Genomic DNA, 27238 nt, shown 5'->3' with positions numbered 1-27238 from the left:
ACTTGAATTTCTATAATACTGCGAGGATAATAAGATTATCCCCTTTGGTTTCTTACCTCATACAACACATCTTTGCCAATCTCTTGATGGAAAGCCGTTTCTAGCCTATAAGCAGCAATTCAGGCTTATAAACAATGAGCTACCCTTCTGGGGTGGTAGGCCATATGGGAAGGCAGAGTTCTTATAGATTATTCAACCACTCCGCGAGAAGGCCTTTACACAGCGAATTATTCGAGAATCCTTTAAAGACCGCGGCATCTGGCCAGTTGATGGCCATCATATTATTAATCAGCTTGCCAATCAGTTGGAAATACCAGATATATCGATCCCAGAGCTCCCTGGCCGTACACCAACTCCACCACTATTATCCTCCAGCGTTGAAAATAGTCCTCCAGTAACCATTGAGGCGCTTACTAGGAACCAGGCAAAGGTCCTAAAGGATCTTACTAAGCTATCTGAGCGGACCAAGCGGAATTTATTAAAGGTCTTCCAACACCAGATGGAGAAGCTAGAGGAGCTTAAAATGACCCAGGAAGCAATCTACAGGATTAGGACCGCGCAGGAGCCACAGCGCCAGAAATATACTAAGCGCCAGGTTAAACCGCTTGGTAGTAATGGGATACTAAAGACTCGCGATGCTATTCGATTAATTAAGGTCAGGAAGGAGAAGGATAATGAGCGGGATCAGAGGAAGCTGGCGAAGCAATTTGAAAAGGTTTATGGATTTAAGCCCACGCAGCGCTCGGAGGAACGAATCCAGCAGGCAATTGAGAACGAGATACTATCTAGAGAAGCTGGGGAAGACTTTTTTATTGATAATTAGTTATTATGGTTGTTGAATAGCTTCAAATATCGAAAATATATGAAGAATATGTGACTATGAAGAATGTGTGGCGCACCCATAAGACGAAGGCGGTGGGTGCGCTGGAAGGCACGGATAATAGCTAGCTAAAGGAAATGGTAGCGTAGCTACTAGGGGTATATAAGGATGCTCTACTAAAAGAGGCTTTACTTTCCCTAATTACCACCATCTGGTACAGATCACGTTCATCCGTGGTGACTGGAAGTCACTATCAATCATGGTCACTAAAGTAAAGCAACCCAGACTAAAATACCATGTAAGCGGGCGAGGTCGGATCGGCGGCGGTTGACAGTCGGTCTTCACTCGCAGCGGTTGCCTAGCAACAACTAGATGTCGGATTACAAAGGGTTTACAATTTAGGAAGGAGAGGCTACCAGTTGATTGGTCTAGAAACAAATTACTAGAGGGTTAGTAAGACCAGAAATCCCAAGGCCTTATATATATAGTTAAGGCCAAAAGGTCTCTTTAGGATCAGGCGAAGAGGGGATTAGCCTCCAATAAGAAGGGTTGCCAGAGCGAATCGGCTGACAATTCATGAACCCTTCCAACCCCGTCCACTATGGAGCAAGGCCGTGTTGAGCCAGTCCCGTGCTTTTCGTTGGCAGATCGGATCCGATGTGTCTCATCGGATCCAACAACGCCAAAAGCCTCGCTATTTCAAAGGATTGAATGGGATCCCTTCGGTACCTACGAGCCTTGCCAATAGCGGGACGGCATAGGAAGACGGCCGATCGTCACCGCCGCTAAAATTCTCACGTATGAACAGCACCCCCACTGAGGACGGGGATCATGGCGTTAAACGAGACCGCTAGCTAGGTTGCATGCTGTTCCCTAAACGTCAACCCCCGATAGCTGTAGCCAGGAAAGAACGCCACGCGGGGAATATGCGGGGAGCAAATTTGGCGAAACTTCATGGTCCCACCTGCTTGCATCTCTCATCTACGGCATGTTGGGCCTCCCTCTCCCATTCCTGTAATTGACGGCAAGAACATGGAAAAGGTCCTTGGTCACCCGCCGCACGCAATTCTCAAATTGCGATGAATGCTGCCGGTTGCGCGTTGGCTGCGACGCCCTTATTTGGACGGATGCTCAGGGCCTGTCCACAGGGTCCTAATAGGTGACTAACGGATCGACTAAACGGTGAATAAATCATATCCCAAAGGGCGCTGGCGGCTTTTGGTCGCCCACTCTCGGCTCGACTGATTGGATACGGCGAAATCGAACACCTACTGTACTGATGCGGGCGACCTAACTAAATTAAGTATCCATATATTGAATCCACGCATCAGGTATGACGGCGTCCCCTGGCCTATGCAAGCTACCTGCATGAATTGACGAGGGTGAGGATTCCTGTGCACAGTCGAAATCCGCTCATCCATCAGTAAGATTTGCTCTGCACGTCAGGGTAAACGCCATTTTACCGGATTAAGCTCTCCCGGTTTATTCCTCCATATGTTACATCTTTATTCGCGCATTTCTATGTTGCGGTGGGAATTTAACACAAACGCCGACATGTATGGATCTTTCACCATGTGGGGAGAATACTAATAGAGTCCATCACTCGACCCTCTCGTAGTGGCAACATTGGCTGGCACGGCCGAACTCCATAATAGTTCAGCAAAACTGACTTTGCCCATGTACTTACTGCATTCGGGTGGACTCGTTAGATTCTCTTTTATACCGTCTCAGGTGGCGCAAGACACCAAGCGTCAACAGGCTGAACGGATGAGACGAATGAGGCAGCATACGGAACTTCAAAGTATGGCCGTGCTCATAGGATCTATAAACTGTCGGCTGGGTGATAACTTTGGAACCGGCCGATGATCTGCAGGCTATAATGACCATTGATCGGGCTTGTGTAACTTGACTGAAGCGATTGACCCACTCAAAATCGCTATTAGGGTTGAGTCCACCCAGTCTTAGACATGACAACAGTCCATTTGCTTGAGAGATTAGTTTCTTTCTGTTACGAGCCAAAAGAAGAGTTCGGAAATCGACCTGTGCATTTACGGGGGTATCCAGACCGAGAACGAGAGAAAAAGAAAAAGTGAACGCTATCCAGTGGGGTGATTTGTGATATGTCCCATGATAAGCATCGCCTTCTATTATGGTTCCGATTGGGTCCACTTGGTCCATCGTCCAATCAGTCCTCCCATGTATGTACCCTCAAGTGCCATTAAAATACTATAAGAAAGTGCCTGATACCAAACTTGATTTATCGTTCAAATATTTCCTCTGATTCTTTTATTTCTCTTGTTAAGAACCTGAGTGAGCAACCTTTTTCTCCCTCTTTGATGCCGTTTGGATAAAATGCGCTTCAGCTAATGGTATCATGGAGCTTGTTACTAGACGGTACTTGATATCTCAAGATGTTTTTAAAACGTAATCCTGTCATGACATATTTCTGGTGCTCGTACTTCGGCCGAAGAAAAGATTCGCGCTGCAAATTTGATACCGGACGTCCCGGAGTAGTGCCAAAGTGACAGGCACCTAGCTATGTAGAACTCGGATCCGTGGTTAAGGGGAGGTGGAAGTTCTGTTGTCGGATCCGATTTCTTTTCTAAAGGTGGGGTATTGAGAGGGGGATTCGGTTTCTACTCGGCACGCAAGGATACCGGAAGAGGGGGAGAAAATGGGAATGGTCATCTACCTATTGCGGAACCTCGCTGGTCCAACCAGAACCATTGGGAAAGGCTTAGAAAGACCCACCATGGGGAAGGTTCGCAAAGTGAATTCAGAATGCGGGGTCACCCCAGGTTCCGCTGACACCTGCCCGCACGATCAGCTGCAAAAGGATCGCGCCTTCAACGTGTAGAAACACTTTAAGTGCTTTTGATTGGTGCAATACCTTCGCTAATAACGACATCAATTAATTTTGGCTCGTATTTGCAACTCCAAGGCCATCTTCCTAGATCTTCTCTTTGCTAATAGGAAAGTTTGGGGTTGATGTCATTTTAGTGCTGTGATGATGCGCCTTACACATTTGCGGAAAGCCCTTGCTCGGCACGGCTGGAAGTATAGAGGCCGACCTCTGGTTATAAAATCCGAAGACTTCCCCTCAAATAAACATCTCTTTTCACTACACAAGGAGTTCATTGGACAGCCAAAGCACATCACGAAACCTTCGCTTCGACATGTTTGCTTCCGTTACCACCGTGGGTTGTATGGCCATTGCGGTCACTGCAGCCTCAGCAGCCGCGCTTGGTTCCTATAACGTCGACCCCAATAGCATCTCAGTGTCCGGTCTCTCCAGTGGGGGATTCATGGCAGCTCAGCTAGGGGTGGCATACTCTGATATTTTTACTAAAGGATTTGGGGTCTTTGCTGGAGGCCCATACGACTGCGCTCGCGACCAATATGTAAGATCGCTCATTTTTCAATTTGATTATATTGTTGTTCTCTCTGACAGCGCTTTCCTGCAAACAGTACACTACCTGCATGTACAACGGGAAACCATCAATCTCAACTCCAATCTCAAACATGAAAAATTGGAGTGGAAGCAAGATTGCAGATGTGAACGTCCTTGACCAGCGAAGGGTGTACATGTGGGTAGGGTCGTCCGACAGCACTGTCGGCCCCAATGTCATGGATCAACTGCAGTCCCAGTTGACAAACTTTGTCGATTCCGCCAATATTTCCTATGTTAAAACCAGTGGTGCTGCCCACACGTTCCCAACCGATTTTAATGGCTCTGGAGATAACTCTTGCAGCTCTGCAACCTCTCCTTACATCAGCAACTGTAATTATGATGGGGCCGGTGCTAACCTGCGATGGCTTCACGGCACTTTGAATGCTAAAAACACAGGGAGCTTGTCTGGGTCAATTGTTCCATTCGATCAAACTGGGTCCTATGGTGCCAGCGGTATGGGTACAGTTGGATACTTATACGTCCCTCAAAGCTGCAAGAGCGGTTCCATAGTCTGCTCGCTGCATGTCGCCTTGCATGGATGTCAGCAGTACTATGGTAAAATCGGCTCCAAGTTTGTTGAGAACACCGGCTACAACAAGTGGGCAGGTAAGCATCCCATCTTGCTGATGACTCCCAAAACATCATGCGATCCGGTCTGGTGGCTTACAGCTCTCTAGATACTAATAATATGATTGTACTGTTTCCCCAGGCCATTGCGGATAGCTCATATCACACAGTTTGGAACGGAGGTGTGCTTCCCAACCCCAACGGATGTTGGGACTGGGTTGGATGGTATGGCACTGATGCTGACCAGGTTGGAGGTATGTGTAAAATGATGACTGCTCGTTCACAATACTTGCGATTTGTAGGGCGGCACTAATGTCCAGTATTTAGGGGTCCAAATGGTTGCCATCATTAACCAAGTAAAGAAAATTGCCAGCGGATATGAGGGTAGCAGCGGGTCAACAAGCAGTACCTTATCAACATCCGCCACTACCACGTCCCAGATCACTATTTCAACCACAAAATCAACGGCTACCACAGCTACTTCTACAAGCACCGGTTCTCTTGCTCCCCTGTACGGTCAATGTGGCGGTATAGGCTGGAGTGGCCCAACAGCATGTGCTAGTGGGGTTTGTACATCGTACACCTCCTATTACTCTCAATGCTTGCCCTCCCTTAATTAGCAAGTACGAGGAAGCTATATCACTGATCCAGCAGCAAAGAGACTTAAATGGGCTCTTTTATTCAGTGAGAGTTTGCGGTTTTTCTATGCATGGACCCAACGTTCCTTTCCACAACGATAGCGGCCTAGCTGTCGAAATCCAAGTTAGTACTACCACAGCCGATGTTGCTGAAATTTGAAATAGACATGTATCTCATTTCAAACTCGCAGTTCATGTACTTAATGCCATTCTTTTTCCACCTTTCACATCAACAAGCTTTTTGTCGGATTCTTCCGCACCAGCAATTGTAGTATCTATCAAGCGACAGTTGAGGAATAACAGTAATAGCCGTACTATATGGATTGGTTGGCTATAGTCCACTGGTATTAACTTTTCTGACTTTGCCAGGACGTAGTTGAGAACCCAATCGAGGCAGAATATGTTCAAAGATTCAATTATACGATCACACGTCCAGCTAGAATAATAGTCCCAATCACGCTCAGACAGGTGCGATACTCAGAAAGAGAGATGTCTATTTCTCCAATATATGCGGCTGAGGCCCCTCAAGCACAATTCGCTAGCATCCAATGTCAGTCGCGCATTAAACGCGAATAGTTGTTACAAGTCTTGATCGGCCTGGACAAGAACTCGCGCTGGGGGTTATCATTGTAAGTCTCTTGAAATAATGCTCCTTGATCTATCTAGAAATAGTCGTCCCCTTCAATGCGGGCACATCCTAGTACAGCTTTCGCAGCCACCGATGAATAGCCGGATATCCGTTCCGAATGTCGCGAATGTTGCATTTGAAGAGCGTTACGTAGACAACGTCGAACCGGATGAGCGTTAGGTAGAGAAAAATGTCCACTACTGAGATCGGATCACCGAAGTAGTAGGGACCTATGAAAAGCCTTTTCTCTATGCGGTCAAGGGCGCCGAAGAAGATCTCCACCGCTGATTCGTGGGCTTCTGCTTTTTGTATTATTATTATCAGCTTCTCTTATTGCTGGAGAGTGGCGAGGCCAGTTAGTGAAATAGGTAGTGGACCTAGTGGCCCCAGCATTACTATATGGAAAGTATGTCAATGAAAGGCCTAATTATTACTCCAGGGTATTCTATGAGACTTACTAAACACCAGTGTTGATGTCATTATAGATCCAAGGCATTAGTTTGTCTATGCTTGATTTTAGTGGGGGAAGAACCAGATTGACACGCTGATGCTCCTCGTCAACCAAAGAATCAAACGTGGAGTTGAACATCTGCATAATCTCGGCACTCTTGTTATTTATAATTGTCTGCGCTGTCTTATCCCAGAGTACTGGAACAGAATAGCGACCCGTGTAATTTGGATTTGTCTTGGGTATAGGTCGCGTAGCTCTTGGACATCGTCATGTAATGGATCCGGCCCGCACAGCTCGCCTTCGGTTTCTCGTCTGCGGTGGGGAGGCGCAAGCCTGGAAATGGCAATCATAAAGAGGGGAATGTTTTAACCTATTAAGCAAGCTAAATAGCGTGAATCACACCGTACCTTTCCCCAAGTCAAGGTGTGGATGAATAGCGGTCGCCCCGATTATATCGTCGAGCCTCTTGAGTTCCCGGATGATGAGGATGCGATGCGCTATACAGTAATTAGTCACGTACTGTGGCATCGTCCCCCACAGAGCTAATCCGCTGCGCAGGTTAGCAGCATCCAGGACTCAGCCCACGTGCAGGCATACGACACATAGAAATGGTATCTCCCGCGCTCAGCTGGAAACACAGCGCCTGGTTCAGGGGAGATGAAAGAGTGAAACTGTGTGAGTGGTCTAACAAACACGCCCTTTTCTAAGACGGTTTCTATTACTTGCGAGGGGCTGACGGCGCAGCTGTTAGATAATAAAGCTTCCACGGGGTTCAATGTCAGAGGATACTGACCGTTTCGTCATCTTGGTGTGATATGCAGTTGATATATAGAGGAATAACGAAAATCTGCCAGAGCCAAGTCAACAACAAGTAGCTGGGGGAAGAGGACCTGTAACTATCCTACAACTTGGCCCAAAAAAAAAGTGCTGTTGGCTTATAAAGAAACGAGGGAATTTAGTCATACACTCAACATGGCATGGCCACAGACTTTGTTTATTCTCTAATATGATAACGTGACAGGACACTTTTAGCTATTCTGCGGAGTGGCTTTATTAATGGTCTTACCCTCCACCATCATGGTAGTTGAGCGGTCATTAACATTTGTGTCCTCGTGGCCCTCCGCTCCTCGCCAAAGGGCTGTGGGAGATTCTCGCGAGTACCTGTGGTCTTCTTTTCTTCCTCGCGATCATCTGCGCACTCAGTATTTTCAAGAAAATGTCTCGGTTGAATTGTGCCTACAGGCTTATTCTAAAGCGTCACCGGCTTTCAAACAGGGGTTGCGTGGTGTAAACAAGCCGTATGACCGCTTTTGGTGCAGTATAGTAGTCTCGCCCCAAAGTAGTGATAATTTATGGGGTCGTCTGATCCGTCCTTGATACTTATTAAGCCACTGGGCCCCTGCCTGGACTTGGTAAGGCGCTTGCTTTCAACATTTATCAACGACGGATATGTTATATATCAATAGGCCTGAAAGGTGACTATGGGTGGGCTCTGGATAATAAGGATTATTTCAGTATGCGGTCTTGTCGATTTGCAGAAACATCGATATAAATCGTTCTCCCTAACCCTCAGCCTTGGGAGGATTCGCCGTCTCACACTCCGCACACCCAGTATGACAATACCTTTGTGGAAGCAGGGACTACACCTCCACCGGGCTTACACTTGCAAGGACAACGCTCTCAGCTTCTGACCCGCTCGCCGGTAACCTTTCACATCCAAGACGGACGCCGTCTAGTTAAAATCTAGCTTGAACTTAGTCCTAAATCCTAAGCGAAACTTTTTTTCGGTTCAAAGTCCAGCGTTTTGAATAGTAGTGCTGCGGCGCTTGTTCCATTATATATATATATCTAACGTATACACCGTTATCTGGCAGGGTACTGAGTTCATGCATGTCCCATCTCTGTACGCTTATGCTTCATGGATTTGGAACACTGCGCTCTTTACTATTGGTTAGTGAGCTCCCTTATAACGAACGTTCTGGCTCTAATCGTGATACTGTCTCGATTCAAAATGAAGACGCAACCAACGTTGGAGCCTTATTGTATCAGCTAGGCGCTGATACCTGCCAGATCAAGACACAAGATAAAATCTCAGACCAACTCAACCTCATGTCTGCTTATGAAGTGCGGAAGTTTGCTCTTCCAACTGCCGCTCATACGCATATTCCCTGAACTACTCCCTTTATGGGACTTCGCCAAGCATAGCACCGAAGCAAGTGGCCGTTCACTGTATATAATGCGAGGCAAAGGTTTCAAGTGCACAACTAGGTACCCTGATGCTCCAATCGAGCACTTGAATATTATACTTGTTGAGGTGTCGTAGGATCTTGGGTTGGCAATTTAGGATGCTGTTGCACAGGATATTATGAGTATAAGGGAAGTTCCTTGACAATAATTACCTACTCTTTGGTGGGATGTATAGTTAATACATAGGCTGTGAACGACAATACTCTTGAAGCTAGATAATCACCATACTAATCCTAAGAAGAAGAAAATAATAAATAATTGCAGTACGACCTAATACAAGGACAAGATCTTGCACATGGCGCTCCTGGTGTGCGGACACCAGCGGTGTTTCGCCTCATCACAAAGCAATGTACATGAGAACCTCAAAGTATTGCACCATATCGTATTGGTCGTATAGAGCTCCCGCGATATCGGAATGGCGACATGTTATCTGAAATCGACCGGGCCAGTCACCGTCCTCGAAAACATCGGGCGCCTGAACAATGATATTCCGCGGGAGCGTCAATCGCGTGATCTATGGCGAATCGCTCTCCAGCATCTTCAAGATGCTCTGAGCCAATTGCCTGTCCGTGAGGAATAGTTGACCGCCATTTCAATATATATCCCACGTTGTTTCTTCTAATCACGCTATCAATATCCATTTGACTTTCGGCGATAATTTCGGCGATAGTTTACTATATCGCAGTGGGAAGGCGCGGGGCTCTTGCAGGCTCCATTAACGCCGACCTGGTGGAAGCATAGAGAATAACAAAGCCATGTTCAATAATTTCAGCAAGAAGATTGCGCAATTACACTGCAAGATCCAACTGTTTGTGGTACTTAAGACAGCCGCAAGTTCCGCTCCCAACTATCAGTTCGCTACAAGAATAAGAATTTAATTCAGATCCTCCTGACTGAAGCCATCATAATTACCCAAAATGACGTCTCCATTCCCCATCTTCGCCAATGGCCTCCGCACACTAAAGTTCGATCTCCAAAAAGCCGAAGAACATGCGAAATCCAACAACATCTCGTTGGATAACCTTATCACCGCCCGCCTAATCGACGACATGCAACCCCTCGCTTTCCAAGTCCTCGCCGTTCATAACACGGTCCACAAAGTCCTCTCTCGAGCCAAAAACATCGAGCCCGCTGCTCTTGATGCGGGGGATAAATCGTTCGAGGATTTCTATAAGCGCATTGATTCCATTCTTGCTGAGCTAGAGAAAACGGATATTGCTGCGCTTGAAGGAAACAAGGATAAGACTTTCAAGACGCCTGCTGGTGGCAGAGAACCTGTATTCACGGTCGAGGAGTATGGGGTTGCATTTGGAGTGCCGAATTTCTTTTTCCATCTGGTTACGGCTTATGATATTTTGAGGGCGCACGGGATCCCGCTGGGAAAGAAAGATTACTTGGGGTCGTTCTTGGATACTGTGTCTGCGAAATAAGCCATGCTTGGTTCGTGTGAGTTAGAGTGGATAGATAAGGCTCATGAATATGGGAACTTTTCGTCTCTCCTTTGTCACATGAGGCTGAGTGCCGTGAAGACTCAACTTTCTCTGTACCTGCTACTAGCAATAATTTCAATTAGCGACGGATACCTGTCCTATTTCCCTGTAGTGAGTGGCCTCCCTGGTGGGAACTGAAGATGGCCGGAACAAGTGTGTTCTGCAAACCTTCAGTGTGGTCAGCCGCGCCCTGCTTGTTTGTCAATATCGACCTTATAGCGGCTGTTGCTCTCCTAGAGGACTAAGTATCGAAGGCGATGTGCCTTGAGGAAGCGTTAAATATATATGCATTCACGTTCAGCCTTAGCAAGATCTATTGGTGGCTCCTAGCTTACATTATCTGATCGTACACGTTCACCAACTACTGGGATCAACTCCGACATGCCCTTAGCAGCAACGACGCCTTTCAACTTGCCCAGTGAGCCGAATGCTTCATCGGCAAGGTCATACCACACTCGGTGATTGTTAACATAGAGGAGTGCAGGAGCAGAAAGCATCAGTTAGTTGTAAACTGCCCATTTAGCCTGCTAGTTATTCACCTTTCTTTAGACTCATCGCCGGTGAGAAGGCGTGAGTGGCTGGCAGTGTTTGGGAGCGAGATTATTCAGCACGAGAGTTCGAAATTGCAGCACTTCAACTCGGTCGTGGCTGCATTCTGCCGCCACAAGTTACGAGAATCGCTGCTTCAGAAAGATGCGGGTATCATATATGCAACGGACCCGATACGAACAACAATGGCAGCGAAAAGGCCACTCGGAGGGAAGTGAAAGTCGCCACAAGTTCCCTTATTGGCCCGCCATCGAACGTTCATACTAGTGGTAGTGCCCACATGGATATAACCCCTTTTACATTTCTCTTTGAATTCGAGGTACTTTTATCGGATCATGAAGAGCAGAAAAGCAGAGACGAGTGGTCTTGGCAAAAACTCGAAGGCTGCACAGCGATGAGTACAGTCTTATAATGATTCTGTTTTAACTGGTCTTTGCCGATTTCGACCTTTTCGTCAAGCGAGCTTGAGGAAACTGTGCGGTGTCATTATCATCCTTATCCTTGGCTTTGTCCTCTGTGACCAGCCACCGATCTACATTGCTGGAGGACCGGGAGAAGAACCGCCTTCGATTTATATATCCACACAGCACTACCTGATCGAGCTGATCAAATCAGGCACACATTAACTGGGGCCAGGAATCACCTAAACCTAACCCTAACCCTAATGGGGTAAGAGTGTGCATTCGGCTTTCGTGTGGTTGGAGGGATTTTGCAGCGAGTTGCAAATCGTGCCTGATAATATTGTATCTCTAGTATAGTAAAATTGCCGCGCTTAGTCGTTTCGTGTTGAAGATTATTTTATTGTCGTCTCTCCTCTTGCCGGTAGGTAGAGGCCGCGTATATCAATGCGAGGTTCGCCAAGATGAGGGTGTCCGAAAGCTGGGACGCTGGGGCTCGACCTGGTTCTATTGAACAGCAGCTCAGTCGGCCGAGATTCGAGCTGCCCGAGGAGATGCTTGAAGGCCATAGCTTCAGCAATGTGGAGTTTGTATCAGAAATGGCGTGCTGAACCCGACCCCGCAGCTTGAAGGTTTGTCCTCGAGTTGGCCAATAAGAGGCCGAAAGGGCCGCCCGTTGCCGCGAAGGATCCACACAATCGCCAGTCAGAAAGCCGATTACAAAACTCGCTGTAGAAACAATGGAGCTCAAAAGGACCCTGCCAACGACCGGGAGTCCAAATAAGATCTCCACCATGACCAGGGAATCTCGAATCTCGAGATTTAAACAACACGCACCGACATTGAAGCAACAGTATGCGTCGGGAGGTGCAGAGGGGAGGGCTGCAGAAGTCTCAAGTAGCACGACATTTTCCCCCACGATGGTCAATCTATACGCCAGTTCCAAGAAAAGTGACGCAAGACCACCAAGACTACCTTTAGTAAGTGAGTTGCTGCAGTGCACCCTCTCAGTGGCGGAGAGCTCCCAAGCGAAGCCACAGAGTGACACTCGAGAATCTTTCCTGCCTATCGCATCCTCTTCATATGTCACTCTATGTCACCTCGTTCTTAACGCCGACACCGCGAACAAATGAAACAAATGAACCGCCCCGGGAATGCCAAGCATGACATTTTAGCGCGACATGGATTCGCCTTTGCTCTCCACGCTGTCGCCACGAGGTGGAAGCGGGGCTGGAATACGCAGGGAGTATAAGTACCAGCCGTCACTGCTGCATCGGTGGCGCCTGTCAGCTCAGCAGTGGCGGGCCTATCGTTCCAACAGGGAAAGCTGACCCTGTATCTTGCTGGCTCGGTGACCGAATCAAGATGTCTACCAAGCAGCCAACCGTTTCGGCCTCGCCGGCCGAGTCCTCGGCGTCCTCCGACCGCGACAGCTTGACGTCCAAACGCGCAACTGAAGCCGCCGCACCGCCTCTCGCTCCGGCGCTGGCCAGCCAAGAGACTCAACGGATGGAATCAGTCCTTGGAGACACTATTCTAAGACTCCTCCGCATTCGCAAAGGGCCTAGAAGGGAGCAGTACGATCTCGACGCGGTGCGTATGAAGCAGTCTGCTTAGGATACAGGGGCCTGAGGAACTTGCTGACTTCATGAAGATCGCCACTCAGCCCAGTATCTGGGACTCTGAAAATCTAGAGGAGTACAAGAGCTTATACATCCATCCAAAGTGGGAAAACTGGAGCGCCTTCGATCCCAGCTTCCGGTGGACATGGCGCGAAGAGAGGGCGGTGCGCCGCAAGGTGGACTGGAAGATCATGGTATGGAACCTGGGCAAGATGAGCGGTCATGGACTAAACTCTCTAGGTCTGGGTCTGCATCATGTTTGCTGCACTCAATATCGACCGGAACAACATTTCCAACGCTGTCTCGGACAACATGCTCGACGATCTGGGCCTCACGCAAGCTGACTACGTAAGTTGCACCGCACAGCAGCCTCCCACATCCTTGCAAAGACTTACATAGAGCAGAACCTCGGCAAAACTATCGGGCGTGTCGGATTCCTCGTTGCCGAACTTCCATCACAAATCATCTCCAAGCGGTCGGTCATCTCCGGCCAATTCCTCATCCAGATGCAGAGCACTGACGTCTCGCAGAATTGGACCCGATGTGTGGATTCCCATCCAGATATGCATCTTTAGTCTCATCTCCGCGCTTCAGTTTTTTCTCAAGGGCAGGGCTTCGTTTTTGGCTACCCGATACCTCATGTAAGAGCTCGTGAACCCGATACTATGTGCCCCGCTCACCGACCAGTGCAACATTCCAAGGCGGCTTCATCCCGTAAGTACTCATCGCGAGGTATAACTCCCTGCATGGTCTAACCATACCCAGCGACACTATTCTGTACCTGAGCTACTTCTATACTGGACCCGCGGTAAGGAGCCTTAGTCCAACCACAGGATATATCAATTGCTGACCCTCGCAGCTTCCAGTGAGACTCGCCTGGTACTGGCTGTCCTCCCAACTGGGTATGTAATCAACTAGTCCGCCTCTGGGATATATACTTATTGCCCCAGTCGATATTGGTGTGGGATTTGCTGCGGTCGGGTTATTGTCTATGCGGGGCGTCCTAGGGTACGCCGGTTGGCGATGGTTGTTCCTCATTGAGTAAGTGCCGTGGATCCGGAGTATTTGAGCTCGACTAATGAATCAATTAGAGGTGCCTTTACTTGTAGGTGAATTTTGATTTCTCATAGCCCACGCACTAACCAATAGCCAGTCCTTGTCGGCATTGCGTCGTTCTTCCTCATGCCTCAGTGCCCGAGCAAGACCAAGAGCCGCTGGAATCCGAAGGGCTACTTTACTGAGAGGGAAGAGAAGATCATTGTCAACTCCGGTAAGTTCCTTGGGCTGATTTGTATTGAAATACACGCCTGGCTGATGCGCCCGTAGTGATTCGTGACGACCCCCAGAAAGGAGGAATGTACAACCGACAAGGTCTCTCCGTCCGCCAGATCTGGGAGTGTAGCAAGGACTATGACATGTGGCCGCTTTACGCTCTGGGCCTGCTGTTCGGTCTTCCAAAGTATCCTGTTGACCAATACCTGACTCTCTCATTCCGCGGACTCGGCTTCGATGTCATCGAGACGAACCTGCTTTCGATTCCGAATATCGTCGCGTCGAGTATCACTATGCTACTAATTACGGCATTTAGCGAGCTGGTCAACAACCGCAGCTTTGTGGCCATGGCGGAGGATGCCTGGCTGTTGCCGTGCTTTGTGGCTTTGATCGCGTTGCCAGATCCAATCGGTCCGTGGCAGTACTTTGCCATTGCCACGGTGTTGTTGTCATTCCCTTAGTAAGTTGAAACGGACTCTCGTGCTGGACGACCAGCTCACAGATAGCAGCACACATCCCATTCAGGTAGCCTGGACAAGCAGAAACGCGGGGTCCGTACAGAACAGAACTGTCTCCGCTGCGTGGGTCACCTTAAGCCTGACGCATCGATTTCATGCTAACAGCTCCCAGTCTCTACAATATGTGGGTTCAGGTTAGTGGAATGATCGGTGCAAACAGTAAGCTTCTGAGTTCACAGTATACAAACACGTACCTTAACTGCTGCTTCAGTCTATCAATCGAGCGACGCACCCCGGTACTTTAAAGCGAACAAAGGTCTTCTCGTCATATGTATTTGGATGTGTGTAAGTACAGAACTTCATATGAACCTCTGCCCGGTGGATAGAGCACTAATGTCAGTGCAGTTTATCCAATACCCCGGGACGTACTTCTACTACCGCTGGCGCAACAACTCCAAGGCCAAACAGTGGGATGCCATGACTCCCGATGAGCAGCACCATTATAGACAAACTACCACCGACAAGGGCAATAAGCGGTAAGAAATTCGTGGGTACCCCTAGTGTCGCTCGACTAATGTATTTCAACAGCCTTGATTTCCGGTTTGCCACGTAAAGTGGCACAAAGAGCCCCGGTCTGTGGGGGTTCAGCTAAGGACGGCATAAAGATTATTGCTAAATTGCACAGGCAAGCAGGATCGAGAGGTTTGCAAGCCGCCTTTATTCATCGACGTCAAGTGGCTAATAGAACTCCAACGTCAAGCATTACTAGGTATCTCAAGGAATATTAAGACGAGGGCTAGATGGACTCCTATACATTTTGCAAGTAGATGCGGAATTTACCTAGCTGCTAAAGCCTTAAACCTGGAACTGGGCGGCGAGGTCTCTTCGCTTTCCTATGATACACCGCGTATCTGCCTGGGCGCCCACGAGATACAATCACATCCTTCTCCCCCAGCACCGCAGCAATAGCAGTTACTATCGCTCCTCCCCAACTGCCGACCCGGGCATGTTCACGCGCTTAGTACAAAATTACAGCGAGATTTGCAAGAATAGCCAGAGCCAAGTGATCCTCATTTCGAGCTAGATCCCACATAAGGATGAACCACGTGAAAGTAAGTTGGCGCCCACTGTACAGCTGTGAAATAGCCAAGTTAGCTCGGGGGCATGATAGCAGTGTAATAGGTTGTCTGCTGATTACCAGGCGTGTCCGGGCCACATTGCCGAGTTCCAAGAGCATTTCCCGAATCTTGTCTGGGAGGATGTAGTCCGAGGCCTGTTGGATCTGAAAAGGCTCCTGCATCATCGCAAACCAGAGGCTTTGCACCATGACGGTGACATCTGATTTTACATTCAGCACGGAGTTGCAAATCAAGAGGAGAACTTGAAATATCCTTCTGCCAGGGCTAGAATCTGGTTCGGATACGGAGAGGCGCTCGACACCAAATGCGTTGAGGGCTATAATGCACGAGAATACGAAGACGGCGGCCGGATTCTCGATTGGCAATTGCGGGTGTCAATAGAACGGGGTGGAATAAAGCCACGCCAGTATTGTGGTGCCGGATAGCGGAGAGGGCATGGTGCTGGGTCAAGATGCCACAGAGGGCAAGATGCAGAGCACTCATGCCAAGGATTCCGTCAAGAAGGAATTCATTGCCTTTATGAAAGGCGAGCTCAACAGCCAATTCGGTCCAGAGCGTGGGCTGCCCATGATCGGGGACAGTGAAGTTGGCGATGCGTTTCGTTCGCAATGTGAAGGGTGTAGTGATGCATCAACCGCAGCCGGTCTGATTCACACTGTACAAGTGTATCATTTTCATGTATATACCCGTGTCTCTCGACCCTTGCATCTCGTTCTTCTGCGTCAGAATTCCACTTTCCATGCGGTGGAACGCGTGAAACCATTGAGGATGGTTGCTCTGTAACAATTAGGGATTCGGGCCTGTCTGCCAGGGAGCAAGTAACCCCAATTCTGGCGCATCGTCCGCATCGCGGTCGTTGCTCGTCGCACTAGTTCGAAGTTAGGCAGGTTGTCCTACAAATAAGTGGCACGCGTACCTTGGTCCGGTTTTTCTTGCACTCGAAACAGCCATTCCGGCTCTTGTGATGTAACCGTCTCTGCGCCATGGTTTGTCAGGACGTCACTCAGTGAGAGGGTAGGAGTACTTATGAGACTAACCAGATGTGGTTGGCTATACTCCCCTCCGCTTATCGCCGTAAGCTCCTAGCCTCATCCAAGTATCCTGCATGCACCATACCACCGCTGTGATCTACAAGTCACCCATGGACGCTCCATCATCCACCAGTACCACACTATTAGCCATAGCAGAATGGTCAGACAGCAAGCGATCCGTGAATCCCTCGCCACCCTTGTCCAGCGCCCACCACTCATTGCCGTCTTCTTGGGTGGCACCACGGGCATTGGTCACTACCCCCTACGCGGGCTCGCCAAGGCAGAAGCAGCTGTTAAAGGCAAGGTCTTCTGGGCCTATCTTGTGGGACAAAAGGCTAACAGGGCGGCTAAGGTGATCGCCGAATGCAACTAGCTTTACCCGCCAGGGAAGATCGCATTTGTCTAGGTGGACGACCTGGCCCTTATTGCGGATGTGGATCGTGGTTGAGCTGAGATACTTTGGCTGAACAAGGGAGAAGAAAACTCTAGAATTGACTACTTGATCCTGTCCCATGGCGGCCCGATCATGAGGCCACGCAGAGGTACCACCCGAGATTTGGCCAGGCAGACGAAGTCAAAAGCTAACGCTTTGACAGACACTAGCTTGGTTCCAGTTTCTCTGCAAGTGGATATTCATTCCGCCGTTTGGTCGTCTACTTACTGTTGATCCGGGGGAGAATGGGGAGCGCGCGCCCGCCCTGGCTTCCAAGCGGTATTCTCCACAATTCGAGTGCATTGGCAGCGCAGATAGGATAGAAAATGCCGGGGACATGGTGCAAGCAACGAATGGGCAGCTTGGAGGCGCAGCTTATGCATTGACCTGGAATGGGGAGGACAATTTCAAACCCGAAAAGTATCAAGGTTAGATAAGGAAGGCCTATGAGAATGAGTCGCCGCTCATACGACCAGGGCATTTGGGGTCATTTTAGAGGGCGGTGTTTTCAATTGTTAGAATAAGAACGCTGTCCTTATTGCATGTGCTATCTCTCCAGACCCTAGTTTCACCAAGTGTATGCATGCCAGGGAGTATTTCAACATTTCCAATCAGCGTCTAACAGTCATATTTGACGACGAGGCCCGAGTTCAGCCGCATTCGTTTCCTCACTCTAAACGGTTTCTGATGGGGAGTCACTCAACCTCGAGGAGCGACTCGACGAGTTAGATTGCGTATCTTTGCCTCGATCACTTGGCAGGTCAGGGATAGATTGTTATTTCTTGTCTTATTGCGCTTGCCTTGCAGATTTACACTTTGGCGTGCTCGTATTCCCCCACTTGGGCTCCGCAAGCGGCCGCAGCTGAGAGCACAGCCACCCGCCATCCTTGACGGGTGTGGATTATATGAGGGAGTGGAGAAGATCACTGTCATGATCAGCCAAAAATGCTTGTGCTTTATCCTTCATTATTCCTGCCGTTCTCAGATGTCGCGAGCCACAGAGAGAAGGTCGCCCGGCGATGAGTTGGTCTCCCATACTCAGAGGGAAGCAGACAAAGCAATCGAACCACAGACACGACCTATCCAGGGCATTGAACAATGCCAGACGCAAGATGAACCGGCAAGTATCAAGCAAAACCGCTCGGTGCTTGCCACAATTGATGCCTGGTTCGTGCGTGAGATATTTGGGATGGCGGTATCCGCCGGTGTCTTCGTCGCTCTCGTTATCGTTCTGCTCGAGTACGACCAGAAACCACAGCCGGACTTGGGCTACATGTCATTGAACTCTCTAATATCCTGGTTGAGTACCATAGCGAGGATATGCATTATCATTGCCTGCAGCGAAACACTAGGCCAGCTAAAGTGGGTATGGTTTTCGCAAAAGCCACGACCGATACACGAACTTCGAACATTTGATTTAGCCAGTCGAGGGACTTTCGGAGCATTGGAGTTGATCTGGTCACTGCGGGCGAGGTGAGTGAAGACAAGCAACAGTGCCATGACAGCGCAGTCGGTTGATAATTGCCAAACCAGACATTTTGCTGCCTTGGCCAGTTTAGCCCTGGTTCTTTCATTGGCTATGGATCCCTTTACTCAGAATCTTGTCCACTACTATACGAACTTGGTCGACGATCCAGCTCAACAGGCGTTAATTGGGAATGCACCAATGTACAGCGCTACTGGCGCCCAAGTTACCGTAGGGTGTAAGCTTTGAGACCATTCCAGACGCTCCCACGCTTAGTGCGACAAGACCTAACCAAAGCTCCAGTCTCGATGGTTGACCCGATCCTCAAGTCCAACGTGTATAATTCCCTCTTCAACACCGACCCAGAGAAGCCCTGGTCCATACCACAATATTCCTGCCCGTCAGCAAACTGTACCTGGCCACCCGCCGTGGCACTGGAGGTTCACGCGCTGTGTGCGAACATCACCGACCACCTGACTTACTCGTGCTATGAGATGGACGAGAGCGACCAGCCAGCGGTGCGCACCAACTGTACCGTCCTCCTTCCCAGCAGCAATCTGGCGGCCTCGTATGTCCGCTATGAGGATGCGTTGCTGTGGATGAGAGGATTCATGGTTCAAGCGGTGGCGAACAGCTCCGAGGCTGTGGTATACAAGAACTATACAACCAGCGCAATCCAGTACATTGCTCCGCGGCTCTCGGGGGAATGGTGGGGAGTTAACCCTCCGCCCGGCGACACAACTTGGGAAGCTACCGAATGCACCATTGAGCCCATTGTGCGCAGCTTCCGGGCGGCTGTCCACAACAATGTCTACTCTGAGGAGACACTGGATGTCTGGAACACATACACCGAGAGTACAGACCCACAACTGGCTGGATACGCCTTTCAGCCGCCATGGGGCCCCGAGCTGGGAATGCCAATAGCGAACCAGACCTTCACCTACGGCCTGGCTGCCAACGCCGCCCTTGGCTACTTTCTCGATATCAACTTTGGCGGCTATTTCTGGCGGGATCCCCGGAACCAAGCATTTAACCCAGGGGAGACAAGCCTGTACGCTGCACCAGACATTCTGCAGGCTCTGGGCTTTGGCGAGGTTTTGGGCTGCAGCGACCAGCTCGCCACCAGATTGTATTGCACGATGCATAATGTGGCTCAGGCAATATCCAAAACCTTCCGCGACTCTAAATATAGTCTAGACCCCGCCGATGATGGCACAAAAGTCGCTGTTGGGGTGGTGAGGGTTACCGCCACGTACGTATCTGTACAATGGCAGTGGCTTGCGTTGCCTGTGTTTGTGTGGGTGGTCACTGCTGTAGCGTTAATGGGGACTCTTTGGAAAGTAAAACGCGGCAGAGTTCCTAGGTGGAAGAATGATCCGGTGCCTTTGCTATTTCTCTACAGCGAGGGGGAATCAGGCAACGGACAACCGTCTGGTATATCGTTACACGGTAGTCCAGAGCTTGACCACTTGAAAGTGAGGTTACATGAGCATTCTGGGCGCGTGGTTTTGCACCGAGAATAGAGGGCTCAGCCACAGCGCTGGTACTTGCCGGGACACCATAAATCGAACGTGGCTGGTTGAAGTATTGGATATATTTGCAAGTAACTCACCTGTATGCAGGCATCGATGATACTAAGCATAGAAACAAGAAGGCATCAAACCAAAAGAGCTCAAGGCATTAAACAGCCAGATCATAGAAGCCACTGGCGCGACTGGATCCCTGACGCCACTCCTTTAGCAACAGCCTCGCTGCCCGGCTCGGGCTCCTCCTCTATCAAAAATGCAGTCTTACAGCCCCTATTGGCCCTTAAACATTTGTTCAAATCATTACAGGTGGCCTCATTCTTCCCGATCAGATACTTTGCCACGGGCATACGCGAAAAGAAACATCTCAGCTCCCAACCCAAGGTCCACACACTTAATTGTGGGAATATATGGCAGCCATTTTCCTCGATGATATCTGGAGCGCGCTTGCTGCTCTGGTGGGGATCGTAGACGCCGCGCGGCATGTACTCATTGCCGTAGATAACGAACACTTGGTCTTCGTGAACGCCGGCCAATATGATTCCGCCGAAAAGGTCGGCACGGCGACTTGGGACAGTCGCATAGAGATTGTCCAGGCGTCAGCGCCTTGTGAGAGGCAGAGTGGTAAACGTGTCTCCGGTTGGGTTTCGTCTTCGGCCAGAGTGCTTAATAGGAGGCAGTCGGCTCCTATTGAACCAAAAAAGGGCGAAAAGTGGGAAGAGTGTCTTGTGGAACATTGTGCGATTTTGCTTGAGGAGTGGTCTTCGCGTTGTCTTGTTTTCCTTCACAGGGATTGGAATACTGATGATTAGGACTTCGCAGGTGGTTGAAGGCTTCTTATATAGTCTGCCCATCCATCCTTGAACCCACCAATGTTGACTTCGTCATTGTATTCGAGGAGCAGAGATATAGTCTAGATACGGTCGCTCATCATTGCCTTGCGTATGCCAGTCCAAAGGTGAGCCGTCGCCCGCCAGTGTTGGACCCCGTGGACGTCCAGGGTCATACGTTCCCCGCGCTCGCCCTTGTACACAAGAATCAATCCTGGTACAGTCGCCTCAGGTGCAGGGATGAGGGAGAGCTTTCTCCTTTTTCAAATCGAAAGTAACATAGCCACCAAAGCAACCCTAAGCCACACATCTTCCAGCGCCAAGGCTATTCAACGTCATCCAGAGCCATGAGCCCAAACTCCAGTTCCCAGTGCCTCCGGATAAGACGGGAGACCCGTCCTGCTACTACTTTCCATGTCTCTTTTCATTCGTTCCTACTTGTGTATTTCGTATTTACCTTAGTCTCGGCACAGGCAACGGTCGCAATTGAGAGGAACGCCCAGCTAAGCACATGTGGCATTGACCATTCCCCCTTAGGAAGGAGTCTTCTTTTCCGACACACCCCAGGCATATCAGGCGGTATTGGCCTCTTGGAAAAGCCAGTGAGGTCCCTGGGAATCCAAGCGCGTTGTTATGTTAAAGTATGCAGGGTTGACCTGGCCGGCTTTCCCTGGCGCTCTTGTTAGCCAATTGTACATCGCCGTGATTATTTCGCTGTTGTCTTCCGGCCCCAAACGCCTCCCAGGGCAATGCTTCGGTAGGTTTAGGGTATGTTGTACAACATTTTCGTGCGATCTTCTCCCTCCCTAGACGCTATGCGGTTGCCGCCTGCACTTGAGGTACTTTGGTAATCACCAGAGGTGATCGGGTCTGGTGAAATGTGAATGTGCTTATATATATATATATACTAATACTCTGCATAGGCCACGCTCGCGTGACTTGCAAGGGAAGCGGAAATTACTTTTGCGGACGTCGCTGCCACCAGAGTGCCCTGAATAAGGACAGTGGAGATCCAAAGCCGCGAAGCAGCGAGCATTGGTCGTCTACGAACAATGTCTCAAACAGCGAGCCGAGCTTGTTTTTCACGAGGATTGATCCAGTAGGAGCTTATCAACTGGATGATAGAGACGCCCGACGAGAAGAGTCGCGCTTCTGAAGCAGTTGACCAGGATTAGCAAAATGGGAACCGTGGACTGCTGCCGGCTGAGGATCCCAGGTTGAGTTGCTGGCTCTTTTCGTACGATACTTGGGGCCGTGTAGAGAGGAGACGGAATCCAATATAGGATGTTTATATTGCAAAGGAATGATTCTATCAGCACTAGGGTAACGTTCACTTCCTTGGCTGAACCAGACTCTCCGTGCTGCTCCCCCGGCCACTGGCCTGTCGGATATCGTCTTCCTGCCATTTCACCTCGGTCTCCGTGGTTAACATAATCCCAGCTTTGGCCGCGGCCGACCCGGTACTATCTCGGTCGTCATTCGTGGTTTGGACCTGGGTGTGGTTGCCCTCGCCGTGGGTACGACGCCCGCGAGACAGGTTGTCCAGGTCATACATGCGGCCACTGGCGCCTCTATTATAGCTGTACGAGGGTCCATTACGGTCGCGGGAGCTGAAGAACTTGGGCAGGATCTTGGCGACGAGGGGTTTGAACGAAGGAGCACAGGCGGCCACGATGACGAGGCCGATTTCGATGGTGGACAGCGAGAAGTAGACGTTGTAGTTGTAGTCGTACAGTTTGCCTGCAGCCAGTTTCCGATCGTAGATGTCAAGAAGAATAATTCGCACGACACCAGCAATGATACCCCTGCGGATGACACGCATCTTGTTAGCTTTGGTCTGCAGGAGCAAAGGGATGGAGGACCTACACGAGACCGAGCGACAGGATTCCAATAAGCATGAGCTTCTGCTTTTGCGCCATTCGAAGGTTATACACAATCCACGTCGGAAGAATCAGAACAAGGACATCGGTGAAGAGAGTTGCACAGGCAGTGCCAGTGACAAAATCGGCGAAGATTAAGCATTTGGCGTTGGGGTAGGCGAGGGGATTCCAGTGCGAGGCAATGGGGACGCATCGAAAGACGGTGAGAAAGAGCGTTGTGACCATGACGATCGTGTTGAGGCCCATAATCACCCAGATTGCTCGCTTCACGGCGATCTTCTGGCCGGTCAATCGGAGGAGAAAGAACAGGATGGAGAACTTGACGACGGAGAGGATCGGGTTATAGAGGATCTCGGTCTGCTCCACGGGATCAGGCTTCATGTGCTGGGGATTTCAAGCTTGAGTGGCATCTTACCGCGTACGAGTATTTCCAGGCCAGGGTACCGTTCGGATTGGGGGCAGGGATGTCCCAAACATGGTAGCCCATCCAGTTGTATTTGATGACTGGGGTCTGGTCAGTGCATCTCTCCACGAGTGGACACGATGAGGACTACCTTTGTACGCCGTGGCCGTCTCTGCCCAGTATAATGTCTAGAGGAAAGATCGATGAGCGACAGTACAGCAGAGAGACGGGCAGGTTGAAGAAGAACTCACCCCCGCAAAACACATCAACCAGTCGTCTATCCCGAGTTAGATGATGATCAGCGCAAGCAGCGTCGATTGAGGGCGGGATCGTCTACTTACCGAGAGCAAAAGTGCGAGTCCACACTCGAATGTAGATCCGGAGCAGTACCGCGATCGTCGCCAGAGCGGGGAAGGCAAAGTTGAGAGCCACCAGCTGCGGCTGAAGCGTCTCAATGGACGAGGACGAGGACGAGGAAGAGGACATGGTCAGTGCCAGTGTCTGTTTCCTTTGCCTATGGCTTCGCCAGGTCGGGGTCCAGCTGGGGAGAAGGGCAGCGAGCAAGAAAAATCTCGGAAAAAGTCAGCGAGGGCTTACTCCGATTATGTTTAAGTAATAGTACAGGCTGTGAAACAACAACACAATTAACAAACTCTAATCTCCATACCAAGGGCTTTTCCATGAACGCCCACGTGTAGAAAGGCCGAGATCCTGCACAATTGGAGAGATGCTGCAGAAATCCGAGCAGGGATGTTGGGGGCCAAGCGATGGACTAGCACTCCTTCACGGCATTTCTCTGCACATGGATGCACCAGCCATGCTCGTCAAGAAATGCCGATTTTACAGGCTTCGAACTTCTGGTTTTCCAATGCCCTCCAAGGCTCGGGACAGAAACAAGGGAGCACCGGAGCCCCTGGTTTTTCTGCGTCGCTCCGGTTTTACCGGATAAGAGGAAGACAACCACGAGGTCAGAGACGCACAAGATAAGCGAGAAGGCGCAGCGGATAAAATAGATTGACACGGCACATAGTCTGGCTTCTGGATGGTCGATGCAGTGGGGCAGCCCCCGGTTGCCACTGGACTATTGGCCGGAGAATAGCCGAAAGCGACTGTTGATCCGGTACGATGGAGTAATTCCGATGCCAGGCTCAATGGGGCAGTCAGGGCAAAGGGATTCATCTCCGAGACCAGCACTAGATGCCCTCGTGGCCGCCACTCTCCAATAGCTTCGCTTGCATCCTCTCCACTTGCTGTGTCTACTCCTTCGACTGGCCTTCTAGCTCGCCTGCTCCATGACTCGGCCCTCCTTTTCGTTCCGGCTCCCCTCACCTCCCTTGTTTAAATTGCACGGCCTGTCTGGGAAGTGATCCTCTTCAGCAATCCTCAAACTCGACACAATCATTTCTGTGATTGCCATGAGGAACTTCATTTCATCGACCCTCGCCACCTTGGCCGTGGTGAGCGCAGTCCACGGTCAGGATGCTACCGTGTCTACAGAAAGCCTGACCGTCGCCGCCACCACAGTCGCTCCGGTTGCGACTCTGTTCCCCGGAGAGACGGTGCAATTGACCGATGAGGTCTTGGAAGATGTCTCTGCCACCATCCAGAATGAGACAATCTCCGACTTGTTCCTCTTTGGCAATGACTCGACTGCAACTCTGGAGAAGCGATTCCTCCACAGCTGCAAGACAATGCCCGGCGACTTCTTGTGGCCCATTGGGCTGGTCTGGGAGATCTTCGATATCCTCCTGGGCAGACGTCTGATCAAAGCGTCTCCGCTGGCCGCCTACTGCTACCCAGACCGACCAGAGTATGATGCCGCCAAGTGCACAAGCGTCTCCGGTGGATGGCTGGCTTCTGAGGTGCAGTAAGTTCATGGGTCTCCTGTTCTCCTAAAACCGATGCGCTGAAGGTTACTAACATGAGACAATAGTGAGGACGACCCGACGTCCATCATGTGCCCTCTCTACCAGGGCCGCAGCTGCATGCCTCCTGGCTTCAACTATACCGGCACCTGCAGCATGGGCGGTTATCCCACCTACGTGGTTAACGCCTCAAATGTTGCCCAGATCCAGCTCGCTGTCAACTTTGCCCGTAACCTCAACCTCCGCCTTGTGGTGAAGAACACCGGCCATGACTTTAACGGCAAGGCGTCTGGTAAGGGTGCTTTGTCCATCTGGACACACTGGCTAAAGGACACCAAGTTCTACTCCAAGTACAAGGCGACCAACGGCTATGTTGGCCCTGCGATCAAGGTGGGCGCCGGTGTCCAAGTCTGGGAGGCCTATGAGTTTGCCAAGGCCAACGGCGTTACGGTCGTCGGAGGCGAGGCTGTCACTGTCGGACTGGGAGGTGGTTATACTGCTGGCGGTGGTCATTCCCCGCTGAGCAGCATGTACGGAATGGCTGCTGATCAGGTTCTGTCCATGGAAGGTAAGCACGAGTAGCCCCTTTTACCTCATCTCACCTCTGACAACAAGCAGTCGTCATGGCCGATGGTCGCTTCATCACTGCGAGCGCCACCCAGAACCCGGATGTCTTCTGGATGCTTCGTGGAGGTGGTGGTAGCACAATCGGTGTCGTCACCTCGCTGACCATCAAGGCTTACCCCAAGCTGCCCACCACTACTGTGACCTTCAACTTCACCATCAACGACTGCCCCAGCGCTGATGCCTTCTGGACCGGTGTTGAAGCCTACTTTGACAACATCGAGACCTTCGTTGATGCCGGTACTTATGGGTACTACTATCTCGGAGCGTCTGCCTTCTTGATCGGCACCGACTACGCCGGTTCCACGGACTACTACTTCCGCATGCAGTCCTTTGTCGCTCCCGATATGACGATTGAGGAGACGCAGGCACTGCTCACCCCGTGGTTCGAGGTCCTCGACAGCCAGAACATTACCTACACTCCGTGGTACAACCATGCCGACAACTTGTACGTCTCCTTTGCTCCATGCCCTTAGGGGAAGCCGGCTAACAATTACTTATAGCCATGATCCCTGGAAGGCTGCCTTCCCTCAGGAGGCTGTTGGAGCTGCCATGGTCAAGACCGCCTCCCGTCTGATGCCCCGTAGCGTCTTCCAAGACGATGATCTCCGTCAGCGAACCTACGCTGCCCACAGAGATGGAGTTGACAATGTTTGTTTTCCACCTTTCTCTTCTCTTTTGCATCTAGGGCTAACCAGTTTTTAGGGTCTTTTCTTCGCCGGATTCCATCTTACTGGTACCGGTAAGGCTGTCACCCCTCCTACGGACAACTCCGTTCTCCCTGCCTGGCGTGATGCCCTTGCCCACATCGTGGTCGGCGGCCAGTTCACCTCGGACGCCTCGTGGGACACCATCGAGTCTACTTCCCTCTTCGTCACCAACTGGATGGACGTTCTCCGCGAAATCGCTCCAGACTCTGGTGCTTACATGAGCGAGGGTGACCTTCTCGAGCCCAACCAGCAGCAGGCCTTCTACGGCTCCAATTACGCGCGTCTGTATGCTTTGAAGCAAAAGTACGATCCCCGAGGTCTGTTCTACGCATTGACTGCCGTTGGTTCCGAAGACTGGGAGGTGCAGGTCACGGATGACTTGCCTTACTCGTGGAACACCAATGGCCGACTATGCCCGGTGTCATAATGATGCGGTAGTATATTAATGGGAAAAGATATATGTATAATATATAGATTCATGTAATAGATAATCTTAGTTCCGCCTTCAGTTGGCGCCAAACCTGATATGGGAAGACAGTATATATCCGGTGATTGTATACAGTAACCTTGAACCGAGTTCTGGTACAACTTCCCAGCCAGATCAATGCTCCCCTTTGCACCCCATGAGATTGCTTCCTCCCTCTCAGCGCCATACGTCCCAAGTCTACGACCGAAACGCCAAAGAGTGCAACAGCAAGGTACCATATCGAGGCCATCCACTTCGACTCTGGAATTCGAACC

General features: G+C 50.3%; 7 protein-coding genes across 7 annotated transcripts; 6 read left to right on the top strand and 1 right to left on the bottom strand.

Moving 5' to 3' along the window:
• Window positions 1-3996: 3996 nt before the first annotated feature.
• BJX68DRAFT_278964 (putative polyhydroxybutyrate depolymerase) lies at window positions 3997-5458 on the top strand (the record flags this gene model as incomplete). Its single annotated transcript, XM_071048640.1, has 4 exons — window positions 3997-4221; window positions 4289-4877; window positions 4949-5092; window positions 5166-5458. 4 exons carry the CDS (start codon window positions 3997-3999, stop codon window positions 5456-5458), a joined length of 1251 nt encoding a protein of 416 aa, XP_070894167.1.
• Window positions 5459-9719: 4261 nt separating this feature from the next.
• Window positions 9720-10232, top strand: BJX68DRAFT_271603 (DUF1993 domain-containing protein; the record flags this gene model as incomplete). Its single annotated transcript, XM_071046983.1, has 1 exon — window positions 9720-10232. One exon carries the CDS (start codon window positions 9720-9722, stop codon window positions 10230-10232), a length of 513 nt encoding a protein of 170 aa, XP_070894166.1.
• A 2372-nt stretch (window positions 10233-12604) lies between these two features.
• BJX68DRAFT_271602 (major facilitator superfamily domain-containing protein) lies at window positions 12605-15204 on the top strand (the record flags this gene model as incomplete). The annotated part of the gene is made up of 17 exons (XM_071046982.1): window positions 12605-12832; window positions 12894-13055; window positions 13102-13209; window positions 13266-13336; window positions 13392-13502; window positions 13549-13575; window positions 13627-13669; window positions 13721-13763; window positions 13812-13902; window positions 13953-13966; window positions 14015-14131; window positions 14188-14593; window positions 14643-14714; window positions 14764-14810; window positions 14863-14936; window positions 14997-15127; window positions 15180-15204. The coding sequence occupies 17 exons, from the start codon at window positions 12605-12607 to the stop codon at window positions 15202-15204; spliced, it is 1770 nt and encodes a 589-aa protein (XP_070894165.1).
• Window positions 15205-16918: 1714 nt separating this feature from the next.
• Window positions 16919-17690, top strand: BJX68DRAFT_271599 (uncharacterized protein; the record flags this gene model as incomplete). The annotated part of the gene is made up of 3 exons (XM_071046981.1): window positions 16919-17113; window positions 17358-17622; window positions 17671-17690. 3 exons carry the CDS (start codon window positions 16919-16921, stop codon window positions 17688-17690), a joined length of 480 nt encoding a protein of 159 aa, XP_070894164.1.
• A 455-nt stretch (window positions 17691-18145) lies between these two features.
• On the top strand, window positions 18146-20329 carry BJX68DRAFT_246547 (DUF3176 domain-containing protein). Its single transcript, XM_071041664.1, has 3 exons — window positions 18146-18667; window positions 18728-18897; window positions 18963-20329. Exons 1-3 carry the CDS (start codon window positions 18180-18182, stop codon window positions 20180-20182), a joined length of 1878 nt encoding a protein of 625 aa, XP_070894163.1. The 5' UTR covers window positions 18146-18179; the 3' UTR covers window positions 20183-20329.
• A 2016-nt stretch (window positions 20330-22345) lies between these two features.
• BJX68DRAFT_271597 (uncharacterized protein) lies at window positions 22346-23784 on the bottom strand (the record flags this gene model as incomplete). Its single annotated transcript, XM_071046980.1, has 6 exons — window positions 22346-22820; window positions 22882-23252; window positions 23311-23399; window positions 23450-23486; window positions 23550-23575; window positions 23640-23784. 6 exons carry the CDS (start codon window positions 23782-23784, stop codon window positions 22346-22348), a joined length of 1143 nt encoding a protein of 380 aa, XP_070894162.1.
• A 928-nt stretch (window positions 23785-24712) lies between these two features.
• On the top strand, window positions 24713-26924 carry BJX68DRAFT_278960 (FAD-binding oxidoreductase; the record flags this gene model as incomplete). The annotated part of the gene is made up of 5 exons (XM_071048639.1): window positions 24713-25165; window positions 25232-25731; window positions 25782-26235; window positions 26291-26438; window positions 26493-26924. Coding segments are annotated over 5 exons (1987 nt in total), but the record flags the coding sequence as incomplete, so codon positions are not given.
• Between the last annotated feature and the right edge of the window lie 314 nt (window positions 26925-27238).

This window comes from Aspergillus pseudodeflectus, assembly GCF_044049435.1.
Source record: "Aspergillus pseudodeflectus strain CBS 756.74 chromosome Unknown BJX68scaffold_64, whole genome shotgun sequence".
Classification (NCBI taxonomy): Eukaryota; Fungi; Ascomycota; class Eurotiomycetes; order Eurotiales; family Aspergillaceae; genus Aspergillus; species Aspergillus pseudodeflectus.
The sequence above is the reverse complement of the archived record's forward strand: the minus strand, read 5'-3'. Positions and strand labels throughout refer to the sequence as shown.